The 14,279-nt window shown below is 49.3% G+C and overlaps 1 protein-coding gene across 2 annotated transcripts in view; it reads right to left on the reverse strand.

Moving 5' to 3' along the window:
* Positions 1 to 2,540: 2,540 nt before the first annotated feature.
* Positions 2,541 to 14,279, reverse strand: part of CLUAP1 (clusterin associated protein 1) — a 56,448-nt gene continuing 44,709 nt past the window's right edge. The window contains exons 8-11 of one of the 2 annotated variants that reach the window (XM_029957798.1): positions 13,218 to 13,322; positions 5,206 to 5,261; positions 3,319 to 3,372; positions 2,541 to 3,048 (exon numbers count right to left, since the gene is read on the reverse strand). In XM_029957798.1, the coding sequence (XP_029813658.1) occupies positions 2,896 to 3,048; positions 3,319 to 3,372; positions 5,206 to 5,261; positions 13,218 to 13,322 (368 nt within the window). In that variant the 3' untranslated portion in view covers positions 2,541 to 2,895. The remainder of the gene's footprint in view (positions 3,049 to 3,318; positions 3,373 to 5,205; positions 5,262 to 13,217; positions 13,323 to 14,279) is intronic. The other variant, XM_029957799.1, reaches the window with a different exon arrangement.

The raw sequence follows: 14,279 nt of genomic DNA on the forward strand, positions 1-14,279 counted from the left end.
TGTGGATCCAGGCATTCACAGCAGGATCCTGGGCTGTTGCTGTGCCCTCAGTAACAGGTTGGTGCTGATCAGACATGCCTGAAGGGTTTGGTAGAGCTGTTCTCTAGTGAAGAGACAGGCAACTCAAGGCATAGGAACAGAACCATCTAGAAAGACCTTTGGAAATTAAAAGTCCTCAGGAAAATGGGAGGAGTAGGAGGGTAAATGTGAGAGGACCAGCACTGCAGGATGAGCTGTCTCCAGCACAGTGTCTGGGTGCTACACCAGGACTGCCTTAGCTCCCTGCCCCTCCAGCTCAGGCTGCAGTTCTTGGGTCTCCTGCTGTTGCCATCAGTGACAAGTTCTGTGGCCTTGGGATGTGTCCTCCCCATGTCCCAGCTGTAGGCAAGGTCTGCCCCAGCAGGTCACCTTTCGGGCAGGCTGCTGAAAGCAGAGGTGCCAGGTGATGCCTTAGTGTGCATGGCACAGACCCAGTGGCTCTCCAGAAGGTGCCAGGTTTGCAGGTGAACCAGTAGCCAAACTATGCAACCTCCCAGAGCCCCCTCCAGCCACTGCCCCCCTCCCCACTCCAGCCCAGCCAGAGCCCACTCTGAGATGCTGCCACACTCGGGGCAGTGACTGCTGCAGGGACCTCGGGGCTGACCCCAGGAACGCTGGGCTGAGCTGTGGGTATGTACATACTTGGAAATAAACTGGTTCCCAGATGAGAAGATGCTTTGTGCAGCCTTCCCCTTGCATTGCACGACACAGGGGGTGAGCTGTGCTCCACTGCCCCGGCTGCAGATCCTGAGCTGGAAGCTCAGTTCACTGGCACCCGGGTGGCTGCTGATGGTGCTGCTGTTCTGGCCTGGCACAAGGAGCTGCAACACAAACTGTGGCCTCCCTAAACCTGGCTGGCCATGCTGGAAGGCTAGGTGGCAGTGCTGCCTGAAGAGAGGCTCTGGCTCCGTGCACACAAGGTGTGAAGTCTCTTTTTTACTCGGGCCTATAATACAGGAAATAAACACAGAAAACTGTAACTCTAAAACTGCAGCCCAGACTGGGAGACTGGGCCCTGTCTCGTAGGATGTCATTCCCATGGGTCAGATACATCACAGAATCCCAGAATGTTTTGGGTTGGAAGGTTAAAGCCCATCTCATTCCACCCCCTGCCATGGGCAGGGACACCTTCCACTAGCCCAGGCTGCTCCAAGCCCCATCCAAGGCGGCCTTGGACACTTCCAGGGATGGGGCAGCCACAGCTTCTCTGGGCAGCCTGTGCCAGGGCCTCACCACCCTCACAGCCAAGAATTTCTTTCCAATATCCCATCTAGCCCTTCTCTCTGGCAGTGGGAAGCCATTCCCCCTTGTCCTGTCCCTTCATCCCTTGTTCCAAGTCCTCTCCAGCTCTCTTGGAGCTTCTTCAGGCACTGGAAGGGGCTCTCAGGTCTCCCTGGAACCTTTTCTTTTCCAAGCTGAACAGCACACATGGGGGACCAGAGTAGATTCCCTGCATAACATGGGAAAACATTGTGGGAATGGGTCCTAAAATCAGCACCTTCCCACTCTTTGGGAGAGGGATGTGTTAAGCACATACACCTTCACCCTGGCTGTCCCAGGACCACCCTAGTGGCTCTGAAGTAGGTGTTTGCCATCTTCTGTATCTGCCTTCTTTGAAATAAGCTGCAAAAAGCCAACTAAGAGGTACAAGGAAGCATCCAAACTGTCAGCCAGTCAGCTCAGCACATCACTGCACCCACACACACCCCATTACCACCCAAAAACAGGCTGTATTTACCTGTCAGCTTTTCTCCCAGCTTGACATGACATTTCAAGCTCTGGGCTCTGCTGGTGGGGCACTTCTTTGGGTGTGACAGTTCCACCCTTGGGGTCAGAGATGAAAAACCTCTCAGTTTTTCAAGTAACTTCTGTGCACTCCTTCCTTCATTAATGGAGAGACTGGACCCAAGTGCAGACTTCAGAGGGGGTTGAAAGCAAAGCACCTGCTGGTGTAAAAAGGTGAAGGGCAGGAGCACAGCCAGGGCTCTGACTGCCCTGATGAACACACACCCCAATGAACTCTTCTCATCAAGCACTGATTCCTGCTCCTCTGAAGACAAACTGTGATGCTAAAGCAGAGCTAAAAGAGAAGAGACAGCCCCCAGACAAATCTGAACACACCTTCACTGATGGCATCAGCACTATGTACTGAACAAAAGCCCAGATTTTGGCCCATCTGAATGCCTAAAATCTGAGCCTACCCCAGTAGCCCCAGTATAATGAAAGGGTTAATTTAATATGGATTTGGTTACAGCACATCTCTCAGGCTGCTCTCAGGGCACTCAAGCTCAGCCCACTGAAGTTTGAGACAATTCCCACTGACACAGCTGAAATACCCTTGGTGGTATTTGAGGAGCCCTTCACTTGTTTCCCAGTTTTTCAGTCCTTCAGTCTAATTGGAGCTGCTCTTAGCAGAGACAAGCCCTTGATTAGGTAAAGGATATGTTTAGGATAAATAGATTTAAGCCAGATTTAAAATCAATTGAAATGCATTCCCAGAGTAGCTTTTAATCCAGTTTTATTAAGCAAAAAAAACCTGTTTGGACATAATAAAATGCAGGGAAATCAGGTACACAGTGCTCACTGGAGTGAGACTTCTGGCACTGCAGTGCACGAGAGCCAGTTTAGTGCAATTATGGAAATAACATCACATTACTGTGATTGTCATTATGGATAAACTGCTCATGCTTTGAGAGTCACAAGCCTGGCAATCCGAGTTTAATTTTTAAGTTTAATGACCATTATTCACCAACTCCTAAATTCATGCTGACACACTTTTCAGATGGCAGGATATTTGCTCCTGGCCTGCATTCTCTCCAAAGTTCCTGTTTCAAGATGCCTCCTGCTCCTGAAGAGTCAGAAGTCATTATCACTTTGCTCCAGTGGCTCTGGCTTCCTTGCTCGGTGGCTGGATTTGCTTGGGGAGATTTCCATGCTGTCATCTTCCAGATCATCCTCCTCCTCATCATCATCTTCATCCAGGTCAATCTCACTATCCCCCGAGTCCTCCTGAAGGAAAGGACACAAGAGGCCATAACCATTTCAGCTGTCCCATGGCAAGGCCTCTTTGCCAGCTCAGCAGGAAGGGATGGCAGTGCTGGCTCCCTCCCAGCTGACTGTAAACCTCCCTCCCCACCCCACAGAGCTGACAAACATGAACTCCTTGACTTCTGCTGGATCTGGGGTATTAAAAACCTGGCAGGGTGTTTAACTTTAAAGTGATACCTTGTGAGAATCAAGGTGAAGTGGAAGAAAATGAACTGCAGGAGAGGAACCCACCTGTGCCTTGGTGGTGACCTTGTGCGAGCCTGGCCGTGCTGGGGCAGGTGTCCCCTTGGAGAACCAGAGTGGAAGGAACAAGAGAGGCAGAGCAGGGAAAAAAATGTACAAGAACATAAAAGAAAACAGAAAGTAACCCAGGTGGGAGCAGGGGAGAAGGCAGCAAAGGCAGGCACAGCTCTGGCATCATGCACCACACCAGCAAGGGACAGAGGCTCTGGGGCAGGCTGAAGCCTGCTCTCTTCCCAACTGCCTAACTCCATGAACTCCTTGAGGGGTTCAAACCAGCCTCATTAGTTTCCTTCCCTCATCTTGGACACACAGAAGCCTGTGAGGGTTCCTGAGTGAGCCTCTCAGCCCCTGGGCCTCCTGAGAGGATGATTCCAAGAGCAGAGCCATGAGACAATCGCAGCTGAGGGGCTCCAGCTGAGGGCAATTGGAGGCTGAAGGCCTTGGCTTTCCACACCTGGATACAATGGAGCTGTGCCAACAGGGAGAAAGCTGTGAACAGGAAAGTCTAAAGGGAAGAGAAGCAACACAGGATGACTATCCAAATCTGTCATGAACATGGTCAAGGACAATAAGGTGACATCTTTACACACAGCACAGGCATTCCTGACCCTCCCAGAAACAGGTCAGAATGCCAAGGGCATAAATCATTCCCCAGGAGGCAACAACAGCCTTGACCACACCCAGTCTTGCAGGAGCAAAGAGCAGAGCAGGGGCTGCAAGTTACTCTCCAGAGACAAGGTGAGGGTGTCCAAGGAAGCTGTGGCTGCCCCATCCCTGCAAGTGTCCCAGGCCAGGCTGGACAGGGCTTGGAGCAACCTGGGCTAGTGGAAGGTGTCCCTGCCCATGGCAGGGGGTGGAATGAGATGAGCTTTAAGGTCCCTTTTAACCCAAACCATTCTGGGATTCAAAGAGATGTCTGAACTGCCCTCCTCGAGCCAGGCAGCACTGCAGGGGTATCTGCTGGACAGGGAGACAGGAAGGCTCCATCCACACCAGGAATTAACAGCAGCACAGGTTCAAACACAAGGCCACAATCATCATAGCTGTACTGTCTTCTAGCACAGTTTTGGCCTGTGCCAACTAGCACTCTTCAAAACAATATTCCACCACCATGAGGAGAACAGGACAGCCCCACTGCTCCCAGGATGCCAGCAGGTTTTTGGGAAGATGGAAAGAGCTTCCTGTATGGATGCAAATCACACCACAGCAGCTGGCTTCAGCTGCCTAGTGCAGATGTAGCCACTCAGGTGTGCCCAGAGGCACAGAGAAGTTGTCCACGGATGCCAAGGGCTGGGCACAGACACAGAACTAGTGCCTCCTGTACAAACCTGTGTGTGCCTTTTAGACTCTGCCCGCTCACCACGTAAACCACAACCAGATGCAAAGCCAGGAGCCCTGGGACAGCAGGAATCCCAAGGGATAAAGCTCACAGTCCTGCTCTCATCCCTGTCCCATCATCTGGGTGACTGATGACTGATGCTGCCACTACAGGCCACGGAGAGGGTCCCAGGCATGTGTTTTTAGAGCAACAAAAGGGGATTTATGTCTATGTACCTAACCCCTGCTGCTCTGCACTGATCCCTCTTGCTAGCACTCTGCCCCCACAGCTCACCAAAACAGCATTCCTGCAGCCTGTGTGCCACGAGTTGTGCACTGCAGGACAAGGTGAAAGCACACAGAGCACACAGGAGCAAAGGAAAAACAGGGAATCTGTGTCTATGCTGATGAGAGAGCACAGTTAAAGGAAAGGAGGGGAAAAGCATGCCTGGGGCACGAGGATGCAGTAGATAAAAGGTGTTTCTCTAGCTGAGGAGAGGGCTGGCACTCTAAAGCACTGTCAGGGAAGCTCTACAGACACATGGGATGGTTACTCACATCTTCCTCCGTGTCTCCACCTTGCATTGTTCCCACGATCCGTGTGCCAGCTCTTCCTGCAAGAGCAAAGAGAGTCACCATAAAGCCTGGCTCATGGTTACAGGGAGGCAGAAGGAAGGACAAAGCTCAGAGTTTACATTTTAAGGACAAGTCAAACAGCAGTGAGAGGATGAGATCCCAGTGCACGTGAGGTCCCCCCTTGTTAAGCCTTCAGAGCTCAGGAGATGGTAGAAGAGGATATGTCTGACAGTAATTCCAGTCAGGATGATAATTCCAGAGCTACCTTATAACAGTTCTGACAGGACAAGAGGTGAGAGACACATTAAGAAACAGGAAATTCTGTCTGAACAAAAGAAATCACTTTTGTTTTACTGTGAGGGTGGTCAAACATGGAGACAAAGTTGCCTAGAGAAGTTGTGGAGTTATTCATGGAGATATTCAAAACCCAACTGGGTGTGGTCCTGGAAAACCAGCTCAAACCTCCTGTTTGAGCAGAGGGATTGGACTCCATGATCTGGAGAGGTCCCTTCCCCAAAAATATGTGAATTGACATATTCCTTCCTCTGCTTTGGTATACAGAGAACAAAAGCCTGGTTTTTTGCATGTGATAAGCCTCCTGTCCTTTAGAAAGCTCAGATCCTTTCTGATATTCCAGGAGGGACTGACTGACATTTCACAGGAATTCCTGGCAGTGCCAAGGCAAACCTCAAGAATTTCCTGTTGAGAGTTTGATGTGTAAGTCTGAAGGGGGAGGTGGAGATCTCAGGGTTGCAGGGAGCTCACTGAAAAGGGAGACCACACTTGTGCTTTGCTGTTTTTGGCAATGCAGAGGCCATAGGAAATGGGGAAGATGCTACCAAGGTCTCCTTTGCTAGGAAGGGAGCCTGGAAGGTGTTGGGAAAGGGGAAATGCTGTGTGTGGGATGCCTGGGTGATTCAGCCCTGCTCCTGCAGCCCCCAGGATGCCCTCAACACTGACCAGATCCTATTTACAGCCGTGCTGTGACCATCCCATTTCACCATCTGCCATCACCAGCTTCCTCTATGTTCCAATCTAGACAATCTAATCCTTACTGTTTTTAGCATGAAAACAAAGCAGCTTTAAAATATATCCTGGCCAACCTCTTTTGTACCTCCCAAGGCACAAAAGATGACAGGTCCCTTCTGTCCCACGCAGATTGATCTGAGTTAGTGGCAGGAAAAAGCTGCCTAACTCATCCACAACTCACCAAAAAACCTTTGTTGCATCAAGGTAGATAATTTAAAGGATTTTATGTCTTTAGATAAAAAGCAGTGTCCTCTACTGACTGGACAGGGGAGATGGAACTGTAAGATTTCCAGACAGAAGATCTGCCTTCAAGCTTTTTGGAGATTTTTGCTCTAATTTATGCAAGACTAAACCATATAAATTTGAAGCTGATTACAACTCACATCATTAGACAACAACAGAATCCTCTTTTTGCCCAGCCTACAGACGGCTCTGAGAGTTGCAAAACTGAAATTCTGCTCTGTAGAAGGCTCAGCATGAAGTGTAAAATTGGGAATTATTGCCTCAAAAGGAGAAAGCTGCAGGGAGCTCCTAAAATAAGACAAAGCTGAGAGAGATCCCGAACATAAAAGAAAATCAAGATATCACATAAGGAGAGTTGATGGAATAGGACAATTCCAAATGCCATGGGAAGAGCTCAGAGATTCCTCACAGGTCTGGAGGATGCTGCTCTTCCAGGACATCCTGTGTGCATCTAACTCCTTACACCTGGAGGAACAGGAGAATCAGGTGCTGCCCAGACTTGGATCCCTCCATTGTTTAAGCCAGGAGCACCTCTCTGAACCAGGGACTGTGGGACTGGCAGGATTAGATCCTGCAGGCACAACCCTGGGACTCTCCCAGAAGAGACCCCAGGATGCAGAAGGGCTGGAGTACAACCCTGGGACACTCCTAGGAGAGACTGCAGGATGCAGAGGGGCTGGGGCTTCCCCTGTGCACCCAGCTGTGAAGAGGACAGCAAGCAGATTTTCCACGCTATTTTAACTTTCACATCACAAACCCCCAAGTTTGTGGGAGCACAGACAGGCAGATGGCCACGGAATTTCCATGTGTGCTGGAGGAGAGGCAGGAAAGAGAGGAGTCCCGTGCAGGGGGCAGGGAGGGCTGGGGAAGCTGCCACTTGATTTCCTGGGTTCAGCTTGGCTGGGCTGGGCTCCCAGCGCCCTCAGAGCCGTGTCACTCCGGCCACGGGAGCTCCTGCAGCTCCCAGGGGGGTGGGAGCCTGTTGTGTTTGCTCACACATAATGTGGCTCCAGCCAGGACAGGCTGCACCAAGGGATAATTAGGAAACATGCTCGTAACGACCAGACTGTAATTCACTGCAGCTTCGGAGTCAAATCTAATCTCCAGGCAGCACCACAGTTCACAGCCACCAAGCATCCATGATTTGAAGCCTGTGAGCATTTGCCCTTTTCCCTCTGTGTGATATATGCCATTGCACCAGCCTGTGCAGCTTCCTACAATGCAGCCACAGGACTGGAATGATTTCCAGCTTCTCACTGGGCAGTGGGTACACATTAACCCTGTGGGGTCCAGCCAGCCCATGGGGAGGGGAGGGTGGATTTGCAGCTGAAACATTTTGCTCTCAGTCTGCAGATCTGAAAGGCCAGAGCTTCATGCAAATTCACAGCAGGAGCTTGGAGAAGACACCTCCCTCCACAGCACATCCCCTTCCACACCGAGAAAACTGGGATAAACCTCTGGCCTGAACTTTCTAATCTGTGTGTGCTTTGGGCACTGTGTTCTTAATCACAGAATCACGGAATGCCCTGAGCTGAAAGGGACCCACAAGGATCATTGAGTTCAACTCCCTGCCCAGGACACCCCAACAATCCCACCCTGGCCCTGAGAGCATTGTCCAAACCCTCCTGGAGCTCTGGCAGCCTTGGTGCTGTGCCCACTGCCCTGGGGAGCCTGGTCAGTGCCCAACCACCCTCTGGGAAGAACCCAACCTGACCCTGCCCTGGCACAGCTCCAGCCATTCCCTGGGTCCTGTCACTGCTCACAGCTCGGAGCTGCCCCTCCACTGCCCCCGTGAGGAAGCTGCAGACGCTGTTGAGGTCTGACCTCAGTCTTCTCTTCTCCAGACTGAACAGACCAAGAGCCCTGAGCCACTTCTCAGATCCTTCCCCATCCTTGTGTCCCTCCCTTGGACACTCTCCAACACCTTTAGATCCTTCATGATGGTGTCCAGAACAGCCCCAGGAGCTGAGGTGAGGGCACTTCGGGGCAGAGCAGAGCAGGACAATCCCCTCCCTTATCACAAGGCTCTGATCTCAGCAACATCTTCCAGGCACTGCCAAAATACAGGGGCTCTTTAAGCTCACCACAGGGGAGCTGTGGTGCTGCCCAGGGGAGCACACTTTACCTTATTTCTTACACCTCCATGGAAAGGAAATCCACTTGGAAGTGAGGGACCTGTCTCCCACCATTTAAGAGCTACAGCCCCTCCCTCCTCCTTCTCCACCAGGTCCAGTGTCATGATGGCCTGGCTGACAGTGCACAGCAACACCTCCTTCCTCCAGGAAGCACCTCCTGACACAAAACCTACAGCCAACGACACCTCTGCAGGGAGCAGATGCCAAGGAGGAGGAAAAAAGTTCAATTTAAGACAAATTAATTTCTCCGAATTCCAAACACGGCCCCTTTTCAGTGTTCCCAAACACACCTGACTGCCCCCTTTCCCCAGCTACATGAGCCTAGTAATATTGCCCAACAGCTGCCATATCAGGGAACTAAAGTCTGCAAAGACTCTTATCTGGGGGACAGGAATCTGCAGAGATCCACACAGAAATACAGGAAAATAAGTGCAGCTGCACCAGCCTTCTGGGTTGGTTTCCTCAGAGCACTGACAATCAGATCTGTGGCTCAAACACTTTTTCTCTCCCATTTGACCTGAAGAGGCAAGGAATAAGAGACTAATCTGACTGCCCAAAATGTTTTTATAAGGTTTACAATTAGGACTTGGTTTGGTTTACCAGAAAAGTATATTCCCTCCAGGAGCACAGCCACAAGAACCCACACATGCCATGTGCACAAAGCCCCAGTCAGAGTAAAATTGCCCTTGAGGAAGTTCACAAGGAAGGAATTTATTTTAAAGTTCTAAAAGCAGGATCAGTTTGGTGGAGTCCTCTGAGGTGTTCTGAGCAGGTGCACTTTTGCAATTTTTCCCCTTGATTTCATATATCACCTTCAAACAGCTGGAGAACCTGAACCCTGCCAATGCATGGCCAGACCCACTCCCTGTGCCTCAGCCTTCTCCCTCTGCCACCACCACGGAGTGTGTGAAAGCCAGACCCTTTCACCTCACTTCCCCAGACTCTGGATTAAGGCAAACACGTGCCAGGAGATGCCTGCAAACACCAGGGCTCCTCAGGAGCCATCAGGAAGAGAGGGGCTGGCCAGGGCAGAGGAGATTTTGTTGTTGCTCTGTACTTTTTGATAACTGCCAAGAAACCAGGCAGGGATTTTCAGAGAAGCTCTGGGGTTACAAACAACATTCCCAAATCCCTGGTGGACTGGAAAGGTAAGAATTCAGTGCCCAGTAGAGCCTGTCTCACAGCTGCTGTTCCTGACTCACCTCTGCCCACCTGGTGCCAGGCGGGGTCTAAAGCTCTCCCTTCTGTGAGGATACCCAAACCTAATTTGGCCTCTGAAAAAGCACCTGCAAGCCCCACTGCAGATTCCTGATGTTTTTAAGACTCAGGCCTTGCCATGCTGGCCCTGCTGGGACACCAGGAGGACACCTGAGTCTGTGGCAGACGTTTACATGTGCAGCACCCTTGGCAAATCCTGCCGGGGGGCACTTCAGTGTGGCATGACTCTGAACAAGACATTTTCTTCTGTTCTTTTTCAAAAACACAAGCTCCAGGCACTCTGCAGCAGTGGGCAGAACCTGATGGCTGTTTCTCAAGGGTTTCTGAATAGACTGTTGGGGGGAAAGACTTTGGAAGGGAGACAACATCCTGCACTCAGCTGTGTGCTGGTGAGAGGCAGCTGTCCCTGTGATGAATCTGAGAGATCAGGGATGGGATCACACAGCATCTGAGTGATGCCCACACAGCTGCAGTGGGCTTCAGATTATTTTTTTTTAAAATAAACACTCATTTCCACAACAGAGAGGAACGCAACATTTTGAGAAAACCTGCAGATTTGTTGCCACCCTGTATTTGTAAAGATAAATGTACTTGCATATGTCTCTTGGTCTTGGGCTCAGAGGTGTAACTTCCTTTAGGAACCAGAGGGAAGGAGAAAATAGACTATTATTTAACATGTGGCTTTAAAAATTAGGCAGGTGACAGCCACAGGAACTCAATGTGAACAAGATATCCATCAAGAAGCAGGCAGCTGTTGCACATTCCCAATTGAATCCCTCCACTCTCCTGTGTATCAATCTCACACCTCTGTGGTTTCTACACACCTAGGGGAGTTAAAAGGGAAGGAAAACAGTCTAGAAATTCTGTGGCAGAAATGTGAACACGGCCACAAGCTGGAGAAAGAATTTGCACAAGTGGAGCCTGACAATTTCCACTGAGAGCAGGACTTTCCTGCTTTTCAGCAGGAGGGGCTTGGAAACAGGGCTGTGTAGGCTCACCTGAGAAGACTTCTATGTCAAAGCTTCCATCTTCCCTAGAGGATTTAAAAAAAAAAAAGAGGGGTAATTCAGCCTCTGCAGCCTTCCCCCAGCATCCAGGGTACCACAGGCATTCAGTGCCCTCACTGCCCAGCTCCTCAGCACATCATCATCACACTGATTCCCTGGGTCAGGGCTGCCAAAGCAAGAGGCTGCAAGAGAGCTGCTCTCACTGTGTGGCTTTGGACTGATTGTCTGCTGAAAAATAGAGTTTAGCAAAGCTGTCTTCTTACAGTAAAGACACAAAAAAGGCTGAAGTTGTTCCTGTCTCAGTGGTGAAATGGTCTCTGTGGTCTGGACGGGACAAAAATTCCCCTTAACACCAACATTATAAAAGTAAACAAGAGCTGAAGCATTCAGATAATTGGTTTACAGGAGCTGAAGGACCCTGGCAGTGTGGAATAGAGGGTGATTTACTACAGACAGGCACAGTTCCACAGATCTGCAAGGGCACACTATTCCAGCTTCATTCTGTAGCACTGCCCTGTGTGCCAGCTTGTGTGTCCCAGTCTGGCACTGCTGCCACTGGGAAGGGGAGAGATCCTCATGATGCCAAAATGCATTTCAGACTGGTCCAAGAGGCTGCAAAGATGGGTCTGCACACATAATCACAACATCACTTCAAAATCTGCCACTTCTGATAGTATTGATGACAAAAATCCAGTTAGTTCAAGGGGAGACTGGACAGGTTCTTAGGAGAAAATAAATCTGCTGAGGGTTAGATTAAATTTGTGGAAGCCACATCTGGCTCAGGAAATACTCATGGAGGTTGAAACAGATTGAGAGCAGGAGGGAACCTGAGGGAAGTTCCTACACTCTTCCCTAGACATTTTCTTTCAGACAGTGGTGGGGAGAGAAGATCAGGCTGGATGGACCCTCTACCTGATTCAGCACAGCAGGTTCTGCATTCCCAGGGCAAGACTTTGCACTGGTGCTTCTTCTGGTCCTGTCCCTTGTTCCCTGGGAGAAGAGCCTGACCCCCACCTGGCTCCACTCTCCTGTCAGGGACTTGTAGAGAGCAACAGCAAGTCAAGAGGATAATTATCTGCCAGTAGTAGTTTACTAAACACCAGAAGGAGACCCAGAGGAGCACAGAAATCAATCTAAACAGCACAGCAGAGAAAACATCTCATAGATTTGAACTGCTTAAGTCTGACAAGCTCATTTTGAGTCTCCATTAAGTGTAATTAATGATAACAAAGCTCTTCCTAGAAAAAATTCTACTTGTCAAAAAATCGCCAACTTTTGTAATAAAGCTTTTTACTCTTAAAACTGGTATTAAGAGATGGCTGACATTGCCAGGGTATGGTGCCCTCTGAACTGAAGTTACAGACAGTTACACAGTCACTTCCAAAGCTCTAAAATCCGTGTACAAACCTTTCCCTGAGAAATGGCAATGTAAAAATCCTTAGGGAATATCAGTGTTTCTAGCACTTATCAAGATTTCTCTATTTTTATGAAAAACAGTGGAAAGGAGGATAAAAATGCTGGAATTACATTGACTTGAGAGTGTCAGCTTCTTCCTCTGGTCTCATAGAGGGGAGAGAATTCCACTCAGAAAAACTCCACATATTTGCAGTTTATCTAAGGAACAGGTTCCAGCAGAAGTGGTGGCACATGAAATTCCCTACACAGGCACTTCCTACAGACCCCAGAGAGGCTTTGGCTGGCAGTTCAGGATCCTTCACTGCTAACACAGAGCACTAACCTGATTTCCTGGGTGCATTTTGCTTGACTCCAGACTAAGCAGAGCAATTCTTTTCCCACATCAGTGAAACACAGACCAGTAATTCCTCTAAGACCAGGACCTGTAACTCTTCTGAGCAGGGCTCCAGTGGGATCAGCACCAGAGGCTGCAATTCCACTCCACATGAGCTAGGATAGAAGCCAGACATCCCTCCCTGAAAGCAGCAGCTCAGGTGTGTTACCCCCGTGCCCATATCAGTGCAGGCAGCTTTATGGACTCACTGAAGGTCTCCTTTTGAAAAAGACTCTGCCAGAACAAGTGCCAACAGCTAAAGGGAAATAAATGCTTTGCAATGAGAAATGGCATTGCTTTCCTGAGGCTTTGTATGAAGCTACTTCAATAATCTCTAAGATAATACCAAGGCAGGTTTTTTCTCACACAGTGATTTTTTTCCCCAGTAAATAATCCTTAATTTGCTCCTCCAAACCCACTGTTTTCTCCACAAGGCTTTATCCTCCTCCAGCTCCTGAGAACTGAGTGGTGCCAACGTCCTGAACTCCAACAGGGTCTTCTCACATCTGAAGTGGCTCAGGTAATTCCAGCATATCCTTCTGAATAAAGGCAAGGAAGGGTGGGTTAGGATACCTTGCAGCAGAGCTTCTGTGCTGGTGTGCTGCTTCATGATCTGCCCTTCCAGTTCACTGTCAGATCCTTCATCCTCCGGAATGTCGATGTCAGAATCATCATTACCTGGTTAAAAGCAAAAGCAGTTGGTTAATATCACTAAACCAACCCCTGACTCAGAGCAGCAGCTGGACACAGGAGATACCAGCAGTCTCTACCTTTGTTCAAGCCCAACATTAATTAAAAATGCAGCTGCAGAGAGCATTGGCTCTACTGAAGAGTACAGGAAAATAGCCAATGTCCACATCCTAAGGAGAAATCCTTCTGCATGTAAGTGCCAAAGCAGCACACACTATAAACAACTGTCTTGGGACAATCCCAGATTGTACCATAAATGTACAGTCAGAAGGTGCTATTTCAGCAACTGATTTAAAGATAAAACCCTTTTAAAAGTTTTTGGGAAGTTATTAACACATCTCCTGGTCTTTACCCTGGCACAAACAATATCAAAACCTGTCCCCTTAGTCTCTGCCTTTCATTTAATCATAGGTTAGAAAAGCACAGGGAGACATCCCCAGATATAAGAATGCAGCTACAGCCAAAACCAAGCTGCCTGGAGAGACAGGAAAGCTTCCCAAGATGCAGGAACTTCTTCAAATATTTCCACTTTCTGCCTTTGTTTCCTTCTCCCTATCCAAGTAAAGCCTATTTAGTCCCTTAGTCCCAGGTGCCCTGTCACCAAACTAAAGGAACTGTATTAAAATGTCCTTCAGATGTTTCAAAAGATGACAGAAGTTTTCAGACACTTAGAAGTGCCTGCAAGGACAAGAGTAAGACTCTTCTCCAGGTAAGTCCCACCTTAAGGTCCATGTGCATAGCCAACCAAACTGATCCCCCTCAGAGCCTGTTCTGCAGTAAAATAGTGGATGGAAAGTTGGTGCAGAAATGTGGGGAAAGTTTGGAGCAGGCTCTGCTCCACTGAAATCTTCTATCCATGAGCTTCTTCCCTCTCTCCTTGCTCATGCCAGCCTGCCTGTGCAAGCTCCTGCTCACCAAGACCAGCTACTGCCACTTGTGATTTAC

Source organism: Manacus vitellinus, unplaced genomic scaffold (genome assembly GCF_001715985.3).
Source record: "Manacus vitellinus isolate BGI_N305 unplaced genomic scaffold, ASM171598v3 scaffold_12_pilon, whole genome shotgun sequence".
Classification (NCBI taxonomy): Eukaryota; Metazoa; Chordata; class Aves; order Passeriformes; family Pipridae; genus Manacus; species Manacus vitellinus.